The sequence below is a fragment of the Orbicella franksi genome, chromosome 1 (assembly GCF_964199315.1).
Source record: "Orbicella franksi chromosome 1, jaOrbFran1.1, whole genome shotgun sequence".
NCBI classification, from domain to species: domain Eukaryota; kingdom Metazoa; phylum Cnidaria; class Anthozoa; order Scleractinia; family Merulinidae; genus Orbicella; species Orbicella franksi.
Window position 1 is genome coordinate 13,546,634 of NC_138145.1, and position 25,642 is coordinate 13,572,275.

The following is a 25,642-nucleotide window of genomic DNA, read 5'->3' on the forward strand; positions in this document are numbered from 1 at the left end:
TGGTCGGAAATCTTCGTAAAATCGTCAAAAACGCCGTCATCAGTATGTCTATATAATGAAAAGAACATTACACGTTAGCTCGAAGATATGAATTTTATGTTCGAGTGGCAAGAACAATATCTCACGAGTGAGCGCAGCGAACGAGTGGGATATTTCCTTTATGAGAAACCAGAAACTGCAAGGGACCGCATACGATAAACGCTGCCATTTTATGTATTTTCGGACCGTAGGTCTTTTCAGATCCGATACGATGCGTTTTTAAAGCATGGTACTGGTCATGTGGTTGAATGTTAAAATGTTTAGGCTGGCCTTGTCTAGCCACATTTAGCTACATTTATTCTTTTGCTTTTCGAGACACCAATCTTGACACTTTGTCTCCTTGCGCCCCGAAACATGTGATGTGGCAACGCGTGTTTCGGGGCGCAAGTGAGTTCAAAGTACGGAACTTGATATAGTGAACGGGTCATTTCGCAATTTATGTGCGTTGGCTGTTGGGCTGGCGTTACATATCTTCGCTACACAGTGCTGACGAACCCCAAGAAGGGCGAAACAGCTGTCCACTGTTGCGATCCTACTTTATCGGTTGTTGTCATGTTGGTGTCTCGAAACGTTTTTCAAGTAGTATCAGCCTTGCAGTCTATTGTTTATTTCCTTTATGTATTTTTTCGGTATACAAATGAGCCTTTAGGCACACCCACACGCAGGATCAAAATTTTTTGCTTCATGTGGGCTGCACAAAACTGCCTATACCCCAGGGATCGCCAGGGAAGGGAGATATTTCTTTGCGCTCCTTCTTTTCTCATTGCTCCTTCTTCCATGGTTCTTCCACGGTTCTTCCATATAGTCTAATAGTTCAGGAACTTGACTTGCCTCGAAGCGTTTCAGACTGCGATGGCACATCTGTAACTATTTTGGCTGCATTAAAAATTAATTATTAACTGACATCCCTTTCAAATCCCAGAAATAACGGACTTCCGGGTTAGCCGGAATTTTAGAGAGGCTTGGAAACTGAAAATTAACTTTAATTTCTTGGAAAACTTGTGTGCCTTACATATTCAAATGGGAAAGTACTTGGTGGGTACTTCAAAAGTGAAAGCTACTCCACAACATTCATTATTCGTATCTCTTCAGCGCAAAGCACAACAGATCAGTGCAAGGGTGTATGACATAAAAGTTCGGAAAAATTGAAGCGGAGATCGCGACGAGAACAAAGTGGACCTTTTCCGAGAAACACACATCCAGGTAACTTATCGCTGTAAAGAATTTATATAACAAGAACATTTTTGACCCTTTGTGCATAACCAGATTCATAAAGCATGTCCTTCGCATAGGCTGATCGATTTTATACTGATGGTTCACTTTCAATTACGACCCATAGTTGTGGTTTTTTGTCCCCAAGGTTTAGCCTCAAGCTTTGTAGTTTCATTTGGCTAGCCCTGACCTCGTACCTTAAACCTTTCGAAAGTAAATCTCCAAAAAGCTTACTGAACATGTTCTTAGTTAAAAACGAGTTTTCTTAATTGAAAAGAACATGTCCTAGAAGAGTCATCTGTACTAAAGACAAATGTTTCCACTCTAACCTTTTTAATTCTCGAGGTTGCTATTAGACCGATTCTCGGTAATAGAAAAATTCATCAAATAGGGCCGGGTATTTACGCATGTTTCACATTCTCAGAAATCGTGAGTTCAAAAACATGGGGAAAGAAGTCAATTCTGTTACAAGAAAGTTATCCTTGAGCTTGCCGTGTTCTTCTCGCACAAACCATTTGACCATCAGTTTCAAGGCTGAATAGAAAGTTCAGACAGACCGACCAAACCAAACAAAAATAGTTTCGATTTCGGCTGAACACAGAAAACCCAACTAACGTCAAACAGTGTGTGATCTCACAGAACAGGCCCCTGACCTGGTTTCTTTACGTCTTTTTGTGTATCAAAAATTATGTTGTTTCCGCGGCAAGCTAAGCCGAGATCGTATCACATCCCAGTGATTCAACGTTTGTATCTACTTGCCTTTAACTTTTCTCAACATGATGTGTGAGACGATTTGAGAGGCCCCATTGGGGGGTCTAAGTATCCCACTCCAGGTTAGCTTTTGGCCTAAATATCCCGTTAATTCCAGTTGAAAAAATCAACAGTTTTCTACTCGATATCCTGTTTTATTATATGGAGAAGAGTGTTTTACTGGGAACTAAACCACTCGTAGATTCCATACGCCACTTCATCCGGGACCTGAGTGGCGTATTTTCCGTATGTCACCTTTGTGAGTGTCGTATCGTTCAATGACGTCACGATTCCCGCCTTTTGCTTTTGTTGAATTGGTTTCTCCATATAATAAAAAGAACATTACACGTTGGCTCGAAGATATGAATTTTATGTTCTCGTGGCAAGAACAATATCTCACGAGTGAGCGAAGCGAACGAGTGAGATATTGTTCTTGCTACTCGAACATAAAATTCATATCTTCTCGCCACCGTGTAATATCCTCTATTTATCTGATCCTAATATCCCATATCCCATAATTTCCTCCCAAATATCCCGTATGCCGTTAATTGTTTACCTCATTTGTGTAAGCTGGTGAGGAAAAGCATTTATAGTTCATGAACAAACGATACTGATCTAACCATGAATCGAAAATTATGGATCACTGACACAACTCACTGGTCTTTGAATTCTTTGGACTAATTAAATTCTGAGAGATAGGGGTCAATTTTTGCTTTAGGCATCACTCTTCACAGATCCACCCTGGACTACCGGGTCATTGAGCTAATGAATTTTCACGGCCTTTCTAAGCATATCACTTTATACTCGCACAGTCACTGGGTTGATGTAGGAGAACACTAAGCCTGTATAGTTTATACATGTATCACAAATAGCATTTTTAAAGCCATCGTTTAGTTGTCCTGAGTTTCTGCAGTTGAAATTCAGAGAGTAAAGTGCAGACCTGGACACCTTTCGTGTGCGTGGGTCCGCCTGTGTGACTTCATTTTGCGATTTTGTCACCCATACCTACATGAACAAAAAAATTATATTCCTACCTGAAACATGCTCTGATTATAAAGAAAGAAAAAGGGATATTACAACTTCGTTACAGCATTTGCAATTGTCAGCATCGTGCTTCCTAGCTGTATCAGTTTCCGGTGAAGCTGTTTCCGGTCAGTTTCGAACCGGAAGCTAAACTTAAACGTGACGTTGTGCATTACGTGAAAGTGAAGTCATCATGATATATATCCTCAATCCTAAAACTTAGTGATGACTGAGAAAAAAGTGTGAAGACGATCACGTGGTGAGGCTTAGAGTTTGTGAAAAATGAGGTCTTGGCGATCCAGGCATTCCTTAAGCAGTCTATTATTTATGCATCTTAAGCTAATAACGTCTAACTGTTTAAGGTTTTCAAGTTGTGTATTGTTTTTTTTATATGTATTCCTATATATCTAAGATTAAATACAAATTCAAAAACAAGCAGAAGATTCGTTACCTCGTGTTGGTGTTTGCTTTCTTCGCGCAAAATTATGCTCTCAACGAGGCTGGTTGCCAGGCTCTGCTCTTTAGTTCCGCATCAGCTGTGTGCTCGTGCGGTAATAATAAAAGAGGGCCGAACCTAACAAATTCTTCTTTTTATCGTTCATATGTCGGCCTTATGATGACAGTCAAAAGTTTTGACCTACATAAACGCATTCTGAGACTAAGTCAGAGTAAACAGCAGAAGGCAAATGAAAAAAAAAAAATATATCAGGACATTTTCAAACTCGATGCAAGACACTTGTAGATTTGCGAGCCCCTTATTACTGTCACAAAATTACTGTTTGTACTGCATTGAACTTGTTTCAGCAGAATAATTAGAAATTATTAAATCGTTATCTACGTAGGTGTCCATGTGCCAGTGTAATTATCTAATTTAGGAAGGTGTGTTTCATTATCGGATGATAAATGCATCATGCACAAAGTGTGAAACCTTCATTGCTCAAATTGGACTGAAAGGACTGAATATACTACAGGACGTTTGCAATTCTTACTCGTAAGTACCATTATTATAAGGTGAAATTTTCTTTAGTGCATCGCGCTCCTCACACTAAACGGATCTGGCTTCTGTACGTCATGTTCGATCAAAAATAACGCAAGACATTGAAGAAATTGCCAAGGTCATAATCGTGCTAAACAATGGGCTTCTGTGAGATAGATCAGCGGACAAACTACTTTCTCAATTGAACTGGCACATAAATCGCTTCCTGGTAAGTTCTTAAGATTTTTTAACTGAGGTTTCTCTCAAGAACATCTAGTTAACTGGTGAAATCTTGGTCTTTGTCCAGCTTTTTCGAAACTGCAATTAACGGAATCCGCTGTAATGGAGTCAGTTCACTGCAACTCTATATTGCATGGGGATGGCTGGAAAATCGCATGCATCAAATGCAAGTCCGTATTCGGTTTATGGAACCGTACATGAGAAGTGAAATCAAGACAGGATTTCTATTAGTTTGAAACATGCTCGATATTTGGGCGACACTCCATTTTATTGTACCTGTTTGAAATTGTTTAAAATTGCACCGTGTGAGCATGAATACTTCCCTCTCATCACTCGAAAGCTAAGGCGGACGAATTCAATCCGCCAAAATAGACAGGCATTTTTTTCAGAATTGAGATGTAAGAAATCAGTTTTTTTCTAATCAATCAACGTTCAAGTAAAACACAAGGAAAGAACTGCCATAAACACCTCACCTGAAACACAGTTAAGACTATGTTGGCTGAATAAGACCCCTTCGTTCAAATTTTTTGTGCGTCAGCAATGTTCTTTACTGGGTTCGACGGTGAAACCTGTATTTAGCGGACACCCTTGGGACACCCTTGACACTGGTGTCCGCTTAATACAGGGTGTCCGTTCGTTCAAAACAGGTTCTAATATGTTGTGCAATAATAGTTTTAAATTATTGAGACGGAATCCACCAGAAGTTTGAGTACCAAGTGGACAAAAACCTAGTACCAAGATTATATACATCGTATTTCAAACTTCTGTACGATTGTTTTAAATATCTGCTCGAAAAAAAAATGTTTTCTAGCAACACCAAACGTCGAAAACGAATGTTGAACTTCGTATGAAACACTTGAAAATACTGGTAAAATGAAACTGATGATGAAATTTTGCCTGTGTTTGCACAAGTTCTCTGAACTTTGAAATTTATTTTCTCTCGTTCCCATGGGAAATTGTTTTCGGTATTATTTCAGGCAGTTATTTAGGTATTTAGCTTTAAGAAAATGTTAAAATGTCTGTAAAATACTTAAAATTATTCTGGTACCAGATTTTTGTCAACTGAAACCTGAAATTGCTCGATTTTCTATCGGATTACGTCTTACCTCTTTTGTAATACAGGGTAAACCAGTGTAACCCAGTGTAAGATCAAACACTGCTCAGTATTGGTGTCCGCGTGCGCTTAACAGAGGTGTCCGCCGAATGCAGGTTTATTTTACAGGCCGGTAAATATGGACAGAAAATCTTGGGACTTCAGCAGGTTTCCACTTAATAGAGGGTATCCGCTTAATATGGGGTCCGCTTAATACAGGTTTCACTGTATTTTGTTGACGAAACTGCCGGTGGAAGCTACAGTTGTTGTTGTTTTTTTTTGCGAAAGGTTTTCATTTTACTGATTTCAATGTCGATCTATGTTCAGTAGAATTTTAAAAACTGCTGTCTATGGAATCACTAAAATGTGTGCTTCCTCTCGTAATATTAGTTTAGCAGGCGACCTCTGCTGGCGACTTGATTGAAGCTTATCTGACCCCCTAGACATTCCTCACTGATGGTTGTATCCCTTAAAGGCTATGTTCACACTTTGTGCTCTAGTGCAGTGCCCGAGTACAGTTCTCGCTGGACACATATGTGAACACATAGTTTTTTCCAAGCACTCACCCAAGAATTCGGGCGCGGGCGGGTACAAGGTCTCGACCTTGTATTCGGGAGTTAGATGGTACTTGGGCTTTTTGAGTACACCGAACTCAACACTATGCCGGTACCCAGGCACCAGTGCTCGCGCACCAAGCGCGAATACAGAGGCACTTTGGGTGGAAAGTGTCACAGAAAACCGTGTCAGTTTAGAGTCTGAGCGTGCACCAGGGCTAATAAATTAGCCATGCTTCGCCCATAGTAGATATCAGCCGTCCCAAGAAGCCATCTCTATCACTGAGGACTGTTTGGGACACGAGAGTGAACCAAGTGAAACTTTGTAATTGATCGTAGTTTTTACAGTGTAAGATATACGCTAAATCTGACTGCCGTCAATTTTTGAGATTCGGCACATTAATCAGGAATAACGTTGATAGGTGTTAGAAAAAAATGGACTGGACTGTCTTGAGTTCACTCTGTTGTTCCGACAATCTCCTCTCAAGTTTTTTGTGAGTTTAGGAGGAATTGGTCGAATTGACATCTCAAGAAAATAACATATTGAACAGAGTGTAGCTTGACCAAAAAAGTATTTACTTGATCACACCTGAATACTGATGTTTTGATACTTTCACACAACCTGTTCGTATGCCAATTATTTATGATCACGTTAATTAAATTGTTGTTAAATGTTATTGTTGTTTATCATATTATTTTACAAATGTTAAAGGTTATTTAAGTCCAAATTAGCACTTAGCGGCAAAAGAACTATCAACCTGATAAAACACAGAAATACAAATTGTCTATCCATGAAAATTTTCGTTCCGAGTTCGACAACTGCATATTAAAGAAAATGAACTTCTAGTGCGGTTTTTCTTTTTGCATGTAAATGTGTTTTCCCGTCATATAATTGAATTCTTCTCAGGCTCGTACACCTGGCAAACTTCCAAAGCTCTATGAATCAACTGCTTGAATGACATATTTTGTATATTTGGCACAGACTTGAAGATCTCACAGCTTTAGGGTTGTTTTTCACTGACAGATTATTTGACACTTGTAGCACAAGAACCTGTCGAACACTGAATTTGCCAGTGCAGCGCAACGCCTGATTTAATGAGGTGGAACGAAGAAGCAAGAACGACTAAATCTCACCTCAGATTGCTACGAAATAAGGAGAAGATTTTCTTACCGTTTTTACCATAATTATTCCTGATGCACACGTCTTACTGCTTACCGTAACAAAAATAATCTCTCGGTCTCACATGCCGCCTATATTTTGCAGTGACATGACCGCGGTAAACAAACGGCCACACCTTAATCTGGAGCATTTGGGGACAAAAACAAGTGAATAATCTACCTCAAGTTTTATGGCGTAATTGTTTTTTATAAGTGTTTTTTGTTTTTCGCAGCAACGAACAGGGCGTTGGGAGGTATAAGTCTCGACAGCGAGAAAAGCTGTTATCAGTGGACTGCAAGGTGTTCACCAAGTGCGGAACTGGATATAAACGGGAATTTTCCCTCGTGGATGGATTTGACGCCAAGTAGAAAGGTCAGTTACAGTTTAACGAATTTACAGCTGTCGTCGTTTGTGTTTATGATCAATCGCAGGGCTCCATAACTGACTGAATTCTGTGTCGCGTGAAAGCGGAGCACTATACAGAGCTGATAGGAAACTAAATTAGCATTTATTTCAAATATTATTTAAGAACGAGGTAAGGTTTGTTTTCGAAACTGAAGTAGGAAGAAATTTGTTTTTTATGTCCAAGAAATATATCGAATTATTTAAATACTTTCCTCTTCGCCGGTTGAAGGCGAAGAAGCTGGGAATGTTGCGTTTCAGCGTTATCGCTGCTGTTTTTATTACTTGAGGCTAGGGCAGTTTTAATAGCAGGAAGACAACACTTATTTCGGTCTACCTACATGGTTAGAAATTCTCCGCGGGTCACCTGTTGCCATATACTCGACTTATTTCCTAAACACGTGTGCACGAAAGCGTGAGGTAAACATATTCACTAACTGGGAGAGGCTACGGTGAGGCAAAATAATTCTACACAAAGCTCTTTCGATCGCGTTTGCTGTATTTCAGCTCTACGGTTCACGTTTTAAGGTTCTACGAGTTTGATCGTGCAAAAATAAGAAGACAGAAACGTGCATCGGGCTGAACATTTTCTGACGCTACCTGCTAAAAGACCTGTAAACTTCGGCAAAAATAGACATACAGTATACGGGTTTTACCTTTCCATTGCAACAGCTATCCCTTTATTTGAATTGCATTTTTCGGTGATACTATTCAGTAAAAAGTTCCCATTTCTGCTGGAACCGGAAGCTGTTTTTTGTTTTACTTTTTGGCTAATCTTGCGTGGGTTGTTGGTCGCATAGAAACACTCCCAATTTTCCCTTTGTTGGCTTAGTGACTATATTTAGGCAATATCTGTCTGTCCTCGATTGTTTTTGAAACCGGAATAGGGAATAGTGGCTACACGTTCCTAGTGATTTTTGGACAGCTAAGTCGGTACAGCAAATTAATTGGCCACCATTGTTAATATTGCCGATCGTCCAAGGAAGAAAACATTTAGCATGTTTCATTTCCGCCTTGTCGCTAATGCATTTCCGGTCTCTAGCTTCTGTGTCAGCTGTGAAACGATGTGAAGCCTTCATAAAACTGCTCTGGTTCGAACAATCCGCCTTTTCATCCCAGACTTTTGTACCGGAACTCGAGAAGCCCCCCAGAAACGGCTGGGTAAAATACACCCACGGGCGACCGCAAGAAAGAAATTGAGTTTACAGAGGGGCTAAGTATGTTTCAGGCTGGAGATGGGGGTAGGGGGAGGGGGGAAATTAAACCACTAAGGCAAAACATTTCATTTACTACGCAACCCCATTTTGTATGAATGAGAGTTTTTCCCGCCTGGTTCCAGTCAGATTTAACAATATCGAACTTTTTTTTGTTTTGTTTTTTTCTTAGCCCGACAGATTGTTTCCTTCTAGAATTTCCACGCGATTTTCGGAGTTCGCAAGCGGAAGGATTTGTGAATTTTATTGTCAATTGTTGTATAATGTAAAAGAAAACGATATAAACAAACAAACAAAATAACAGGTGAAACGTTTCAGACTCGCGCTGCCAGTAATAAATATTGTCGAGAAATGTACAAGTGCAGATCTCACGGCTCTGTAAAGGACGCGCTTCTCCATAGTTCGAAAAGAATTTTTATATTTATATAACGATAAGTACTTTTGATTCAGTGTTACAAACGTTTCGTCGAGATGTCAGATCTTATGATTCTTCGTTGCCGGGAACAAAGGGATATGTCTGGGCCTGTAACCAGAGTGAAATCTGTATTCATGAATGCGCGCATATCAAAATGCAGACTATCTGGAGATTTAGTTAGATACAAAGTCCAAGAGCGATTTTAAAAAGGTGAAATTTCACCACTAAGGTCAGTTTTTCAAAGCGTTCTTGCTGAAAGGAAACGCCTTGAAAAAATGTAATGCCTAAATTAGTGTCAATGTGATCACAGCTGAAATTACGTTGCGTGAGGTTCTTTCTAGAAACAAAGAAGGTCTTTTTGTCGTCCCCTCCCCTACAGGAGTTGTGTTTCCTCCTTTGTTGGCAAAACAAACCAATGAAATACAAGTACTTCCCTTCCGACAAGTCTAGTGAGCAAGCGCAGTTGCAGCGCAGGGATGACGTTAACCCCGGGGGGAGATACCGTCAGTTGCTTTATCCGGTCATGGCGTATACCGATCGGTCATGATGGAACTGACGAAGCTCTCGAACAGCGCAACATAAATCCATCGACTCGAACAGGGATTTTCAAATGTGAGGGGTTCACCTCATTCACCAGAGTTGAAAATTTACATCATACTTCCTTTGGGAGTGTTCAAGGACTGAATAACGACATCTTTTGTGTGTCCATACGCTTAAAATTCCTCTTTGTGGAAGCGAAACTCGACTTCCTTGCGGGGAGAACCGTACAACAATTTGCTGCGATAGATCGTAAAGTTCCTGCTTTCTTGTAAAGCCTAGTGGATAGCTAAAGGCATTATTTGTGCAGACAAGTATCTTCCAGTCTTGGATAGCGTTTTCTCTTAATGTTTAAGGTGAGTTTATGAGGCGTGAAGCGCCGCATCATGATCGTTCTTGCAGTCTCAGGAACGTGCAGAAACAAGTAACTTTGCATTGTTTTTCTTCTCGGGGGTTAAAATGCTCCTCGTGAAGTTTTCGTCAGTTTCTGTAATTATTTGTAAGTCCTGAGACTGTAAAAGCGATCTCTTTTGAAAGAAATCGGCGAATTTCTATCACGATGAAGCTGTTCTAAATCTGTCGCGTTGTCGTAATGTTGTGGTTCTTTGTTCAGGCTTGTCAACTGTTCAGAAATTTCAATAGAAAATATGCTGCTTATGCTGGATTGCTATTGTAGAGACAAAGTTTGCCCTTTCTAAGGTAGTACTGTTTCGTCGTTGCTTTTTCTATCGACATGTATGATTTATTATTTTGGAATAATCTGTTATTCAGAGTGCGATCGATCATATTGAGCTTTGTTATGCATTCGTCAAATATGACCCTGAAGGCAGTCGAAAGAATTTCAAAGCCTCGGCACTTTCGCCAGTGTTTGTTCTGTGTCTAAGCGACGTATAATAGCGGAAATTGTTTGCTGAAGTTTAGAAAGGATCAAAACTTCTCATTTTAGTGTTATTTTCTTCACTGAAGCTTCTGAGAAAGTTCAATATTAGTACGGTTGTTTGTGACTCGTTCTGCTACAGGAAGTCCAATTCTTATGGTTTGTGCTTACGAATGCATATTTCGCCAGGGTCACGAAACATGTTGGTCGAGAATCAAAGGAACCAAAGACAAATCCTTTAAGACCTTTGAACAAAACTTTATTCGAACATTTTAAAATTATAGTTAAGTGCTTTGATCAACTTTGAAAGGAATTAATTTTCATTCCCAGCTGTAATCTCATTACAAACATAAATTATGACTACGTAACAGTCGCCAACACGCTGCAGTTGTAATATTTTACAAAGAATTCTTCTAGTTTTTGACGGTCGGCGCCTTCTGAATTGGAAAACTGGGTGACAGTAAATGTGTTTGAACACACTCGCAAAATAACGTCATTTGCAGCCATTTATAGCAACATGTACAAACGGTATTTTTCTGAGCTGGTTATTGCATATCACATGATTAGCAAGTCTCAGCACAACATAGGGTCAAACTGTTATATTGAAAGTAAGAATTGCTTAATTTGAGAGCAATTTTGTTTGTTTTATTACTCCTCAACTTCAAAAGCTAATCACAGATAATGTTGATAAAATTTTCATTCTGGACACAGTTTTAGTAACTACTCTTTTACTGAACTGCAAGGTGCAATGTAATTCAGACTGGTTTTATGTGAGAACCTCAAATGACCATTTAGAGTTAGTGGATGACTCGTTCTCTTAATCTTTAGTTTCCACTCTTGTCGTACTTTCAGGTTATCCGGGTCAAACCAGAACGTAGTCAGGTGACTAAAGGGAATTTTTGATTTCTTTTGTGTACAGAGAAAATGTGTGATTTTAGTTCAGTTTTCTTAGAACTAAACCTGTAGGGTTTGAAATAGCATTTTCATTGTACATGTACAATTTTAGTTTTTGATGTACACTGGGAGAAATGCTTTCAGTCTTATTTCAAGTAGTATCTGGCGGTTTAGGTGAGTTTTTGGTCCTTTGCAGCGTGGGATGGTGTTATTTTGTTAGGCAAATTCTTTGATGCAAGGTTGACTCTAAAATATGTAAACAGGAAGCCAAGTCTTGTTTAAATTTAGAGCCTTTGATTCTATTGAGAACATCAACCTTTTACGTGCAGAAATCTTGAAAATGCAAGAAATACCTTACTATAGTGTTTGGTTAGAATTATTATGCACAAAACTCATGTCATTCAGCTCATATTTAATAGTGATGTCAAACTACTAAAGAATGAGCGTTTACAAATCTGAAATGGCAAGAGCATTTTAAAATTAGGTTAGCAACAGTGTTTATGTTTCAGTACACTTACTTAAAAGTTGAGGAGGCAAGTGCATTAATTTTGTTGCTAAATTTAAGAGACTTTCTGCCTTCAGGAGATGACATAATTTTTATCTTTGGCTCATCTTTTAAGCTATTCGCCAAGTTTTGTTTTACTTCTGTACTTTTAAACTTGGTGGAGTAAAATAATGTACTTTCCAATTTTTTAAATAAAATATAGAGTATAAGATACTGCTAATTTCATGAGTAGGTATGCTAAGCATTTCCTTTTTCCTGGAAATCTGTTTGAGCAGCTGTATGGAAACACTTTCACTTTTGACACGTGACTGTATGACTCAGCAGAGTGTAATGTTATTGGCCACCAGCCATCAGCTGACTCAAGTACATGTAGCTCTAAAAACTGTTTTCAAGTTTCAGACAAAAGGGTGAATTTCAAAGCAAAATGTTGCGGGACTTGTTGGTGAAAAAGCTGTAACTTTAACTTACTTGCAAGAGTCTAAGCATTTTCAATTGTGTGTTCTTTCAATAATTTGCATGTTCTCTGCTGTGGTGGATGCAAGGTCATATTTGTTGCATCTCTTTCGGGTAATACAGTTAAAATCCTTTGCAGCCTTTTTAAATATTATCTTTGGAATAAACTTTTAGCAATAGATAAAGTATGTTTGGAACCTGTTGCTCTGTCATAATTATCATTTCTAAGAAACCAAATTTCAGGAACAAAATTCTTTGAAAATTGACCAATAGCAGTTAAGTGTTAGTGGGTGTTTGTGTGTACATATATTTTGTCTTTACAGAACTGTGGTCTAACAAAAATTATGAGGAGCCCAAAGGTTCCTCAGCATGAAATCCTGGGTGCCCAGTACTTAAGCGTATATGAAAAAGTCCGTTTTTCCAGTCGCCCAAAGGCATAAGTTAGTTGCTTGTGGCACCTGGGTGATTATAGAGCACAGCCCTGTTTTACGCTTCGATATTTTTTCCATCTAATTGTTATCTTTTGCTCAATAGGAAGTGAAATGGTTTTGTTTTGCATGTAGATGTTTAAAATATAATCTGTGCCTTGAGTCCTAATAATATTATGCTTCCTCACAATATGTCCTCAGTGTACCACATCAGCTATTTATCAGCAGCTATTTATTTTAAGTGCTAAGTCACTGACAAAATTTCTTTTCATGACCTTCCTATATATTTCTTTAAATACAGTCAACTCTCTTGTAAGTGGACACACTCAGGAATTGCGGTCAGTTTAGAAGAATTATTCCCATAAGCAGATACTCAAGAAAAATATGGTGGATGTTCGCTTACAGGAGAGTTACATTGGCGGGTGTTAATTTCATGTTTTATTGGGAGCCAAAAATAGCAACTGAAACTCTTTATTGATGTCAAATGTTCAAACTAAAAAAAGAAATATAGAGTATGCAGTATACCTTCAACAAAAAGTGGAACGGGGCTTATGTGGGTGTCCCCTTATGAGGGAGTGTAAGCAAAAGAAAAATCCAATTTTTATTTTGAAAAGAGTCCGCTTTCACTTTGGAGAGAGTGCCTGCTTACGGGAGTTTGTAGATACAGAGTTTGACCGGTTGGTACATGTAAAAAGGGGAATTGAAAACAGTGTCTGTAAGTAGAGCTGTCTGCTTATGAGAGTGTCTGTTAGTGGAGGGTTGACTGTATCTCATAAATACTGGTTACTGCTGCAGTGATTTCATTTCTGATTGTGTTATGTTTTATTACAGGATACCCATGGTATTTAGCATCAATTAATTTCAACAAATCTACAATAGCTGATATCAATCATGCCAATTCAAACACCTCAGTGGACAGAGTTTCTCCAGTGCCCAATATGCTACAACGAATTTGATGAGCACGAAAGAAAGCCAATTAGCCTGGGATGTGGACACACACTGTGCGTTTCCTGCTTGTCAAAGCTGTCTAAAACGCAGTGTCCATTTGATCAGGCTGTTGTTGACATGGACATATCTAAGCTTCCTTTCAACTACGCATTGCTTCAGTTAGTAGGAGTGGAAGTGCCAGATGAAGAACTTCCAAACATAGAAAGTGTACAGAACAATGCTGCTCAATACAGAACATCCAAACATTGTATTGAAAAACTTGCATTGTTCTTAAGGCCTGTCACCGGTGCTGCTAATGGAACTATCAATGGAACAACCAATGGCTGTAATGGCTCTCTGAACGGCAATGGAAACAATATCCTCACAAGACCAATGCAGCGCAAGCTTGTGACACTGGTTAACTGTCAGCTTGCCGAGGCTGATGGTCGCACTAGGGCCATGCGTGCCGCCAGAAGCCTTGGAGAACGGACCGTAACGGAGCTCATTTTATTACATCAAAATCAGCAACAGCTGTCTGCAAATCTCTGGGCTGCTGTGCGGAATCGTGGTTGTCAGTTTTTAGGACCAGCAATGCAAGAAGAGGCTTTGAAACTGATTTTGTTGGCTCTTGAGGGAGGAGAGGCATTGTCTAGGAAAGTTTTAGTTCTGTTTGTGGTTCAGAAGCTGGAATCCCAGTTTCCACAAGCTTCTAAAACAAGCATTGGTCATGTAGTACAGTTGCTTTACAGAGCATCCTGTTTTAAGGTACAGAGTTACACTTCACTGATTTTTGTTAATAACTCAACACAAGGTTAGTTAGAGGCAAAATCAAGTTTGTTGGTAGTTAGACAAGACTGTCTAATAAATTTTCACAAGGTCTTCTATTTGTTTCAATTGATCTTTTGTGTTTAAATGCTGGTGAAGAATGAAAATTATATAATAGGCTTTACTGTGGACATACATTTTCTTAGGAAATGTTTGTGTTGACAGTTAATTTTTTTTCAGGTTGAAAAAAAGAACAATGAATCATCTCTAATGCAGCTTAAAGAGCAGGTACAGTTTCTATTTCATTGTGAGATTACATGTGAACCTTAAAGAGTAATCAAAATTAATTGGTTCTTGTAGATGTTGTGATTTACATTTGTTTTCAGTTTGAAGCTTTTTGTTTTATACATGCTGCCATAATCTGAAACAGAGAAAATGAAAATCAGGATGTGTTGTAAAATTGATTTAAGATTTGTTTAGTGTGTTGACATTAATGTTGATGATAATCTGTCAAGAAAAAGGTAGTTACCAGATATTTGCTTTTCAGTACCGTACCTATGATGCTTTGCGGAAGGAACACGATGCACAAATAGTGCAAATTGCTACAGAGGCAGGACTGCGCATTCTCCCAGACCAGTGGTCCTCACTGTTGTATGGCGACCTGGATCACAAGTCTCACATGCAGTCTATCATTGACAAGGTGCAATACTTAACTTCATGGGATCAAAATAATATATGTAGTACACATAATACATTGTCCATAGTCTATATGGCCTATTCGAATACTTCAAAATGTTCCTGTACTTCAATATATCTATGTGAGGCTTTACTGTATTTGAGGTCTTTGATTATAAATTGCAGTCAACGTTTCCAAACCCCTGTATTGTTTGTGTTAACATTACATCGTGGAATTATTTCCTATTATGTTCGTTCATCCATAACTATTTTGTTCTGTTGTAGCTCCAATCTCCTGCCTCATTTTCTCAGAGTATTCAGGAATTAATCATTGCTCTTCAGAGATCTGGGGATCCTGGAAATCTCTGCCAGATGCGAGACCAGTTTGAATTACTTTCCCAGATTGATGCCTCTCCAGGTGTGTGTGGAATTGATGCTTTTCTCTCGCTAGAGTTTCCATGTTTTTGTTAGAAACTAGAGAACCAACGCTAAATGTACCTGAAGTTGGTGTGTTGGCCTCATGGTTAGTGCGCTGGACCCTGGACGGACTGTTCCAGGTTTAAGCCCTTGCTGGGGACATAGCGCTTTGTTCTTAGGCAAGACACTTCACTCTCGCAGTGCCTCTCTCCACCCAGTTGTATGAATGGGTACCAGTGAATTTAATGCAGGTGGGTAACCCTGCAATTGACTAGCATTCCATCTAGGGGGGAGTAGAAATATTCCTAGTTGCTTCATGCTACAGAACCTGGGATAAGTTCTGGCTTGATAGGCCCTGTGGCTCATATGCAGACTTGACCTTGAGGAGGACAGAAATGTACTGCTTGTGCTTTCTTCTTAACAAGATGCAATTGATTGCAACTAAATTGTTAAATGAGCTGCGTTTGTTTGATTGTCTTCCACAGAAGCAACATGTCCAGAGTGGAAAGAGTTAGAACAAGCTATGACTTCAGTGCACTCTGTGGTCAATGGACTTGTTGACTTTTCAAAAGTAGGTGCAGTTGTATTAAGTTTACAGTTTAATACTCCTTCTGCAATGTACCTGATCTTAACAAACCTGTTGAAACATTCTTAATTCTGGGTGCTTCAGAATTTGTAGTCTGGCAGGGGATTGTAAAGTTATAAGATGTTGTGGGCTGTGTGCTGCCCTTACTTGATAGAGCATTGATCCAGTGGTGCTTTATTTATGTGTTAGAACAAAATTTTCAAAGTTCTGATTTAATTTGAGATATGCACAGGCTTCATACGGAGTTTGGAATTTTTGAAAATGCGTGGAAGTATGCAAGCGTGTTTTCCAGATCTGGAAAAGCACGAAAAATAAGAGTTGAAAAAATGGGAAAAAAATTGGAGTTCTTTTCCAAGCAGGATAAAATGCTTATTTGCTGAGTTAAAGCTATCTTAGCATGTTGAACACCATGTAGGTCATGTAAATTTCATCTAGAGAGCTCTTGCCACCATACTGCTTTTACTTTACTATCATGTGGATACATTCCTTCACTGTCAATTTCCATTCACAGTAGGCAGGTAGTAGGTATCCTTCAGACTTAAGGTTTTCAGCACATTACAGTTTTAGTTCCTGTGTTCAAGGACACCTTGAGTGTGAAAAAAGAACATATTAATGGATTTGGAAACAGTTTGAAAAAATTACTACATGTACATGTAAATTTTGCATTTAAAGTGTGCAAGAACCTAGTCTTAAGATAAACACTAGTTAGCACCTTGCCCCTCTGACTTGGAATGAACTTTACCTTTACCACAACAAGCATCAGTCCAAAGTGTACATTGTGATACCTGCATAGAAGTACTCAGATGAGTTTTTTTCTTTAATACACTAGTCATATGGCAAAGGAATGAGAGGCTCCAGTGATCCACCACAGGTGAGGATTCTGAAAAATGTGTCCCCAGTTAATATCGGGAAATGTACATCTGTTGATAAGTATCCAGTGGTTACAAAATAATTAACCAACTGTAAATTGACTAGAATTACACTGTACTAATTAACTGCTCTATACAGTTGTACTGTATTATAGAATTGCACATGTACACCTTGTAACATGGAAATGTTTTGAAAAGATTGTAGTTATAAATTTGTGTTTTTTCAAACACAAATTCAGTGGTCTGCAACAACAGGAGAACGGTACAACAGCAGACCACTGAGGGAACAGCTACTCGCCGGAACAATGGAACAATAGGAAGATCCAAATGCACCAATCACAGCTGACCTTTGTGATATAAATGATACCGTGCAATCAGTCAACCTTATTGCCTGAAGAAGACTAGCAGTAAGTAGTCGAAACGTCGCGATCTACATCCTCAAGTGACTACATCGTGAGACAAACGATAATACACATTATTATAAGACTTAATGTTACAGCTTGTCTGACAAAGTAAACATATATGAGGTCTAAATGGTGCCATCCTCTTTTTTAGCCTCACAACAACAACAAATTTAAAACCAGCATGTGTCGGGATCACACCAGAGGTGGATGTCCCAGAGGAATGCACTGTACATTTGCACATTCAGAGGAGGAGCTTGAGAAGTAGGTGTCATCATTTTCCTGCAATGCAAACATGATAACAACTTTGGGAGAGCTCTTAAGTGTCCACATTTGGCATTAATTTATGTTAAGACAATTCAGCCAGTTTGTAATAGTAAGGCAAGAAAGTTGGCATCAATAGGCCATATTCATACATATATTCTCAGTATTGGACTGGATGGAGGCTCATGCGGGGGAATATCATACAAAGAGATTAAAATTTAATAACAAAAATGTCATGGAAGGTGGCCACTTAATAGGGATTTGCTGCTTAACAGGGGTTTGTTTACCTTGAATATTTTCACCATCGGGTCAATGTCTCAGTGAACATGGAGTCACTTTAAGACAGTCATGATTGAATGCTTCTATCACTTGTCACCTTCTATTTTGGACTCTTATCTTCCATCGCCTTTTCGAAAACAATGTTGATTTGCCTGTATTAAATTTTGGGTGGCTGTTTAATAGGGGTAAAGACAACAGAAAAAACCTCACCAAAAGGTGGCTGGATAATAGAGGTGGCTGGATAATAGGGGTTTTATTTACAGTATTTTACTGACAATAATTTAGGGACTTTGGTAACTGGACACTTAATAAGGGGTGGCGGCTTAATAGGTGGCTGCTTAATAGAGGTTTGACTGTAGTTCCAGTCCACTACCAAGAATATGAATATGGTCTATTCACAGATGTGTTTAATACTTATCCTCAAGCAAAACAACTAGCATACAGTGAGAGAGCATGCCATGTAACTCTTTGAAATTTAATATCTCCTAACATTTATAGTTATAAAACATCTGTTGAGCAAGTGATCAACATAACATCTTTCCTCTCAGGTTTAGTAAAAGAAGAACTACAAGGCCTCGGCCTACAGCCATTCCTAGAGGATCAGGCCCAGGTGCTGGCCCTGATCAGTTCTCACCTCTTGAAAATGGATCTGACTCCAGTCCTACTGCTACCCAAGCTCCCACAAATGGTATCAATGGCTCTGCACGATCTTCCCCACACTATATTTCTTCTGGTAGGAGTTTCGAAGTTGATTATTGCATTTTAGTGTAATATTCTTTTGACCTTGTAGTTAAAAATGTCCTCTGTTGTTCTGTTCTCACAAGAACAACTGCTTTGTCTTAAGGTGATATGCCACAACCCACTCCTTGCTATGGAGCTCCAACCCAGATTAATCGTCGAGATAGTCAGGAACAAATTATAACACAGAGGATGAAGCAGATGACTGTGTACTCAAACGATGGTTACTGTGGACCTCGCTCACCTTATGATCATGTGCAGTCACCCTACGTTTCTTCTCCAGGAAGTGATAGTAGAGGGTATGTCCAGTATTACGGTCCACCAGCACCTCCTGGAAACTCATATTCCAATGTTGTGTCAAGAGGAAAGGACGTTGCTGTTGGTAAGAATGCTATGTTTTAACCAAGTATGTATTATTAATACCACTGAACAGCTTTGGGGATTTGGGTTGGGCAGGGAAAGGGGTAGAGGGTACAATCATTTAATATGGCCCAGCAAGCCAAAGCTTCACATTTTATCATGTTTTATTAGATTAAAGTTCATCCATTCATCCCATCCTTTCTTGAAAGACAGTGAGGCTTCCAGCTTGCGATAATTTTCCTTCCTGCATTTTGTTTTATTGGGTATCATTGCCTCACAAAAGGAGTTTACAGTGCGACTACTCCAACAAAGGCCACTTCAACAAATTCTTTGCAAATTGACTACTGATACATGTAGTTACCAAATAGTCACTATTCAGAATGACAACAAATCTGTTGCCTTTGTAATGTACATCTTGGTTGCATCGAAAATTTGTTGGAAAACTATTGTTAACCTCCACAATTTTAATTGATAAATTTGTAGAAAATATTGTCGGGCGGTCTCGCTTAGAGTAGTTTCACTGTATGCAGGTGTTTTGCTTGTTACTGGTACATGACTGACCGGTTTAAATTTATCACTGTTTTCAACTGTTCACAGGTGTTATGACTCCACCCCGGAACTCACCCTTGACTGTCCAGGATGAAGGGTTAAATGGCATGACAAATGGCCATATTGACCACCACCCAGGACGCATTGAACATCCATCCATGTACAGCGGAAGAGCAAGACAGCGAATGCCTCAACAACCTTGCGGTTATCAGGCTTATGACCATTCATTTGGCTATCCTTCAGATCCTACACCTTACCCTTACAGGTAGGTCTACAGTACCCCTGAAGAGGCTTCCACCTTTTGACCTCAAATAACCATTCAGCTTATAACATTTATTAACTGCACTGTTGTACCAATGTTATATCAGTCCTTGTGCCTGGAAATTAATCAACCTTTAAACTACATTGTAAGGATTCTCAACACTGGTATGTGTAGCTGTACATTTACGCTGTAATATTAAAATGTTTTGTATTACATGCAGTTCTGCAAATTCAGTGTTTGATGAATTTCATAACTGATGACTTTTGGTCTATATACCTTTCACCATCCTGCTTTTTAAAGAATTTTTATCAACAGCAAAATTGGGTGTCGTGGAAGTTAAATAAGCCAGTGAATAACTTATTTTGATACCTGCTTCCATATCTAAAAATGTAAGCAAGATCTACTTTGTAAGTGTACAAAGGCACATTTATTTAATACTGTGGCCTCATGGTTAGTGTGCTCGTCTCCGGATCGAGCGGTCCGGGTTCGAGCCCTGGCCGGGGACATTGTGTTGTGTTCTTGGGCAAGACACTGTACTCTCACAGTGCCTCTCTCCACCCAGGTGTATAAATGGGTTGCAGCGAACTTAATGCTGGGGGTAACCCTGCGATGGACTAGCATCCCATCCAGGGGGGAGTAGAAACACTCCTAGTCGCTTCATGCTACAGAAACCAGGATAAGCACTGGCCTGGTGGGCCACTTGGCTTGTATGCAGACTTTACCTTTATCATCGTTGTTTCATTGTCATTGATGTTTTTCATTTCCTTGCAGCCACCAAACACCAGACTTCTACAGCTCACCTTTTCCTGGAAGACCAGTATCTTACGACCATCTTCACCAGAATGTCATGGGGTATCCATCATATCCTGGACGCAGTGATTATAACCCATATTCACGAGCATTTTTTGAAACTCCTGACATGGCTGGAAGAGGGATTTTACTGCCTCGGGGAAGAAGTCCATTTGTTCCTGCTGACCTACATGATGAAAAGGTTTGTGCTCATGCTGGACTTAAGCTTTGTCTCTTTTGTCCAAACTGAGAGCCAAGTCGGCAACCCTCTAAGTTGCGACCGTTTTAGTCATCATGGTGACGAACGTTTTGGGACTGGTGCCTAAGTTGAAATGCCAGTCGCTGCCATGGAGAAATCATGGAAATGAAATTCGGCTCTCGATGTGAGGGGAATAACGAAAACATATTTGAAACAGGCTGTGATACTTTAAAATTTTGAAATATATTATGGGAAAATATGACCGGTATTAAAAAGATTCTTGATTAACGTAGCTAACTCATTGACTCGTTTCTTTGGTAGAGTCCAATGTAAGAAATGTTAGTGATTTGGTAATTAAGGATGTTTCAACTTTTTGAAAAGGCCTATCCTGATATACACATATATTGCAATTTGCCAGAATGCTGATTCAACGTCTCCACGGAGTAGCGACACAGCCACTGATTGCGACCTCCTAGAGTTGTGGATCCCCAGGAAGGACACTGACAGCGGTGTCAGCAGTGGGTCCCCACTCAGCCACTCTCCTGCAGCCAGCCAATCATCAAACTCTAGTTTGTCGCCTAGGCAACAGTCTCCTGTAGGGTGGCAACATAGTGGCGAGGCTGACTACATCTGGAGAAACTTTCCTGATGACAGCAATGCTTTGCCACCTCCTCCCACCATCACCGACACAGCACCAATATGGAGTCCACACCATGGCAGTGAGGTATGCTGCAAACTTGGCCATGTTTTCGTACATAATGCAGTGGTTTCTGAAACACGGAGACCAGTTAAAGCTTAAATGTGCAAGGTGTAGCAAGAAATACTGTTCTCCATTTTATATTAAGGTTCTCTTTATCATGGATTTATGGCTGGTTTTGGGAAGTTTCACATAGTGAATGTATGGAAAACTAGACGAACTGCGGCAAATCCAAAAGAAGTTTATTGTGAAGTCTGTGTTAGCCAGATGGCCACTGAACTGAGAGGCATTGAAGTACTTGTCGTAGCTAACCACAATCCACTTTTTGTGTCTCATCCAGGTTCGCAAGCTTTGGCAACCATTTATTGACTTAGATGAATGGTCAAGGTACGTTGAAACGCTACCCTACTAGTTAAAAGAAACAATGAATTGGACAATAAGGGAATTAAGTGAGATTTGGTTCAAAAGCAGTCTGCTCATTAAGGGACTAGGCGTGCTTTTGTTTTGATTCATGAGATAAGACTGGTATGAAAATCGAATTGAGCTTTGACTACCAATAATTTGATATGGTAGAAATACTTAAATGAAATACAAGAACTGGTGAAGACTAGAACGGGTTGCAAGAGAGGGTAGTCGGCCTTGTGACTTCCAGAATCCTCCAGCTTCCTTCGTACGGCGTCATCTGTATCCTCAACGGAGAACCTTCCCTCCCAAGAGCTGAGATGCCTTGAGTTATTCTTGAAGGCGTTTCTGTAGCATGATGTTTTTTTACAGGATGGGGTTTCTAGCCCCATGCCCCAACCCTCCTCCTTTTTCATCCAGGGCTTGGGACCGGCAATGGCGGAGTTAAGAGATTAGAACGATGAGATTCATGAGCAGACTTCATTCCCATGACCCACTTTGCAAGTGCTGGAATTGTCACATGCTTAGTCCAACTGATTGTTTTTTTGTTCTTACTTATCAGGAAAGAGGAGCAGATCAAGAAAGATGAACAGTATGCTCGGGTCCTTCAGGAGCAGATGGATCAAAATAGCTCCACTACAACTCCAGAAACCCGGGGCAGCGATCTGTCGCCCCAGACCCGCGTCGGTGGAGATCAACCGGGCAGTGAGCAGGTCAGGAGGGGACAGGTACGAGTGGAATCCACTTGAAACGTCTACACACAGTTTTCATCGCGAACATTGCTCAACATATTGTAACATAGCTCGGTTGTAAATCTTATCATTTCCTTCGCTCTTTCCAGGACGCATCCGATTGCAGCCTGACCATTGACAGCATGGAGAGCGAAGCTGAAGTAAAAAGAAGGAAGCGTGAAGAACACATGAGGTTGCTGCAGGAGCGTAGACAACTTCTACAGAAACAAGAGCGCGAGCAGCAGGAAAGACAGGACCGGAAACTCGCGCAGGAACTGGCCTTCAGAGATGTGCAGAAGGCGGGGAGACTTCCGGATCCGCGGTGTATCATGAAGCCCTTTAATCCTAACGTGATCTCCCGTGGGGCCCCCGTGGGGCTTGGCTTCAGTGGGAAGGGAAGTGATATCCCTGGGGAGCGCGATGCATTCAGTGGGCTAAACAGCTACCGCGGCTCCTGTGCGTCCTCATTGGCTAACGATGATGTCATGGATACGTCAAAAATGACGTCAGGTTGTAGCGGCGACATCCGCGTACAAGAGTGAAAGCAAAAAAAAATCATTTGTTCAATTAGGAATCTTCTATGTACAGATTGTAAGCCTATCTAATTACTTGTAAGAGTGCGTGTGTTATATTCGTGTAATTCCTTCGTTAGACTATAGATCATTCAACGAATCAAATCGACTGAAAGTGGTTAAACTTTTTTTATTCTATGCGTTTAATGGAGTGTTTTTTTTGCTATGTGTTTGATTATGCCCCAGTTTAACTGGACTTGTTTGTTGTTCCTAATCATGTTAAGAAATCAAAGCACTTTTAAAGTGTCGGTCAGTGGTCTAGGTTTTCAATGAAAAGTTTGTCCAAGGTGTGCAGGACACTGACTGTTTAAGGCTCTAGTGCAGGTCAGCTAGACGAGCAGGTATATATATGAGGTATTGGTTTCAGAGGCGTCAGAGGATGTCAAAGAATTTTTGTTGGCTTTTCAAGTGATTAGTTTGTTAAGAATTCGGTCACAACTCAGTGTGATAAAGAGAGGCCCTCGGAACGATGTGGACGAACGAGAAGAAAAAAGACTACCATTTGACTCGTAATTGATAATAATTTGGATTGATTTCACGCAATCAATCAAATGATCGCGTTAATCGGCTATTGCCAGTCTCTAGTGGACTCCTTGAAATTCTTGGGAATAGGTGCTCATGATCAAATCGCCACCAGTTGTCATTGTTAGTGACCAACGCCGTCTTGTTTCGGCCTCTAAAGCCTGGCGACTCACGTGGATTTCCTCTCGATCGTGAAGAAACATTTGTTCGTGTAAAAATGACCACGAGAGTTTAGGGAGCGTACTCAGGCCTCACTCTGTTTTACGTGGCCGTGGGAAATGTGGGTTCAAGATTAAGTTTACGGATTATTTGTTTCAACGAACGTTGTTTGAAGGACAATGACGTATTGTCGTTGAAGAATTTACTGACGTCTAATTTGTGGTTAATAAATGTTAGACCCCATGTAAGCGAGACGTTTTCCCAGTCGATATTTGACTCTCCCAGCATTGTGGGGAAAACCCAGATGGCGGCTGGAAAGGCGCGCGTGCTAAGGGATATTACAGGCGAAATATTTATAACTCTTCAACTGACAGAAGGCATTTGTTTATTCTTTCAAGAATCATTAATAATCCCTTTACTAACGTGGTGTCCATAGATTTTATATATATATATTGTGAAAAAAAAATTGTTGTGATTTGACTTTGTTGACAATTTCTCGTGTCGTAATAAGCAATGGATGTGTGTCGTCATTTTAGATAGATTAGTTCTAAAGAGCGAGTTACGTCAAATAAGATTGTGAATTTTTTGGCTAGGTCAGCGATTTACGTCAACAATGGTTCAGTTGTCTTCATTTAATTTTGGTGATTAAGTCAAGTAATATGTCGTATACGTTACATTTTTTCACATTTTCCAACATGTTTGTCCAAATTTTGGCTTTGCTTTTTTATGAGTTCCTCGTGGTTGCTACATAAGTGTGCTGTGTGAGTGAAGTTACATTTAAATTAAAGGCGCCCGGAAATTAGTTCTGTGGTTTTTCCGCCGTATTTATACAATTTGGTTTATGTTGGGGTTTTAATTTGCTTAAATTTTGCAAGGAGTTTTGTTTTAATCTAAGTGCTTTATATAGTTTGCAAGACCGCTTAGTTTGTAAAGGACGCAAATCTTCGTTAGAGACCAATTGTTTGATAGTTTAGGAATAGTAATGTTGATTAATCTGTTCCCACCAGTTTAGAACAGAACAAGTTTCTGTCTGAAAAGTTGCGACTCAAGATGCCCGAATGCTCGTTCATATTTCATCTTAAGGTTTTGAAAATTTTTAATATTTAACAAAATACTTCAGTGCTGGCGTGAAATTATTCCGCTCTGATCTGTATATGTGGACTGAGTGGGTGGGTTTGTAATTCTAAGTGGCGATTTAAAGGCGTCAGTCAGCCGATTAAATATTGCTTAAGAGAATTCTGTAAAATATGAGTATTCTATAGACATGAGTAGGTCAAGACAATTTTGGCGCCAAAATTCTCTTGGCGCCAGAGGTCGCATGCTTGCGGCATTCCTTATTTGGGCAACTCGTCATTGCTTTACGTTTTGTTGGCTTTCGTTTGTTCGCAGGGAGGAGTGGTACACTCCTTCGTTTTCAATCGCATGTTACCGTTAACAACAGTAGCTTGTGAACAGGAGGAAGCCAAACTGTCGTAAAGTAACAGATTGGTTGTGTAGTAATGTTGATTCTAGCGCATAAAACGGCTGGAAAAAAAATACAAAATGATTGTAAACTCACGTTGTCATAGTATATTTTATTGTACAATAATTTGTATCTTGGTTACTCAGTGGAAAAGGCTAATAAATTTGGTGATGATGTGAGCTGGATGATCCTTGTGTGAGAAGTTTGTGTGTAATTGTTGCATCTTTTATCCGAATGGATGCAATC

At 39.8% G+C, this 25,642-nt stretch overlaps 1 protein-coding gene and 1 long non-coding RNA gene across 3 annotated transcripts; both read left to right on the forward strand.

Moving 5' to 3' along the window:
* Positions 1-3,749: 3,749 nt before the first annotated feature.
* LOC145492011 (uncharacterized) lies at positions 3,750-7,414 on the forward strand. Its single transcript, XR_014049910.1, has 2 exons — positions 3,750-4,015; positions 7,279-7,414. It is a non-coding gene; the product is annotated as an uncharacterized LOC145492011 (long non-coding RNA).
* Positions 7,333-25,581, forward strand: LOC145491987 (uncharacterized). Of its 2 annotated transcripts, none has more exons than XM_081471305.1 (16): positions 7,333-7,418; positions 13,603-14,463; positions 14,704-14,751; positions 15,011-15,163; positions 15,424-15,556; positions 16,041-16,126; positions 16,971-17,012; positions 17,566-17,675; positions 18,503-18,687; positions 18,799-19,074; positions 19,650-19,866; positions 20,635-20,854; positions 21,270-21,575; positions 21,889-21,935; positions 22,513-22,678; positions 22,792-25,581. In XM_081471305.1, exons 2-16 carry the CDS (start codon positions 13,663-13,665, stop codon positions 23,221-23,223), a joined length of 3,222 nt encoding a protein of 1,073 aa, XP_081327431.1. In that variant the 5' UTR covers positions 7,333-7,418; positions 13,603-13,662; the 3' UTR covers positions 23,224-25,581. The 2 variants fall into 2 exon arrangements, with proteins under 2 accessions (XP_081327431.1, XP_081327423.1); XM_081471297.1 differs by lacking the exon at positions 7,333-7,418 and adding an exon at positions 9,362-9,970.
* The last annotated feature ends 61 nt before the right edge of the window (positions 25,582-25,642 follow it).

What these genes read in the sequence shown, in the direction of transcription:
- LOC145491987 (XM_081471305.1), top strand. Translation starts at nt 13,663, where the DNA reads ATGCCAATTCAAACACCTCAGTGGACAGAGTTTCTCCAGTGCCCAATA. An exon ending in TGCAGTCTATCATTGACAAG is followed by an intron (nt 15,164 to 15,423) that starts GTGCAATACTTA and finishes GTTCTGTTGTAG; the next exon opens with CTCCAATCTCCTGCCTCATT. An exon ending in AGGAAAGGACGTTGCTGTTG is followed by an intron (nt 19,075 to 19,649) that starts GTAAGAATGCTA and finishes AACTGTTCACAG; the next exon opens with GTGTTATGACTCCACCCCGG.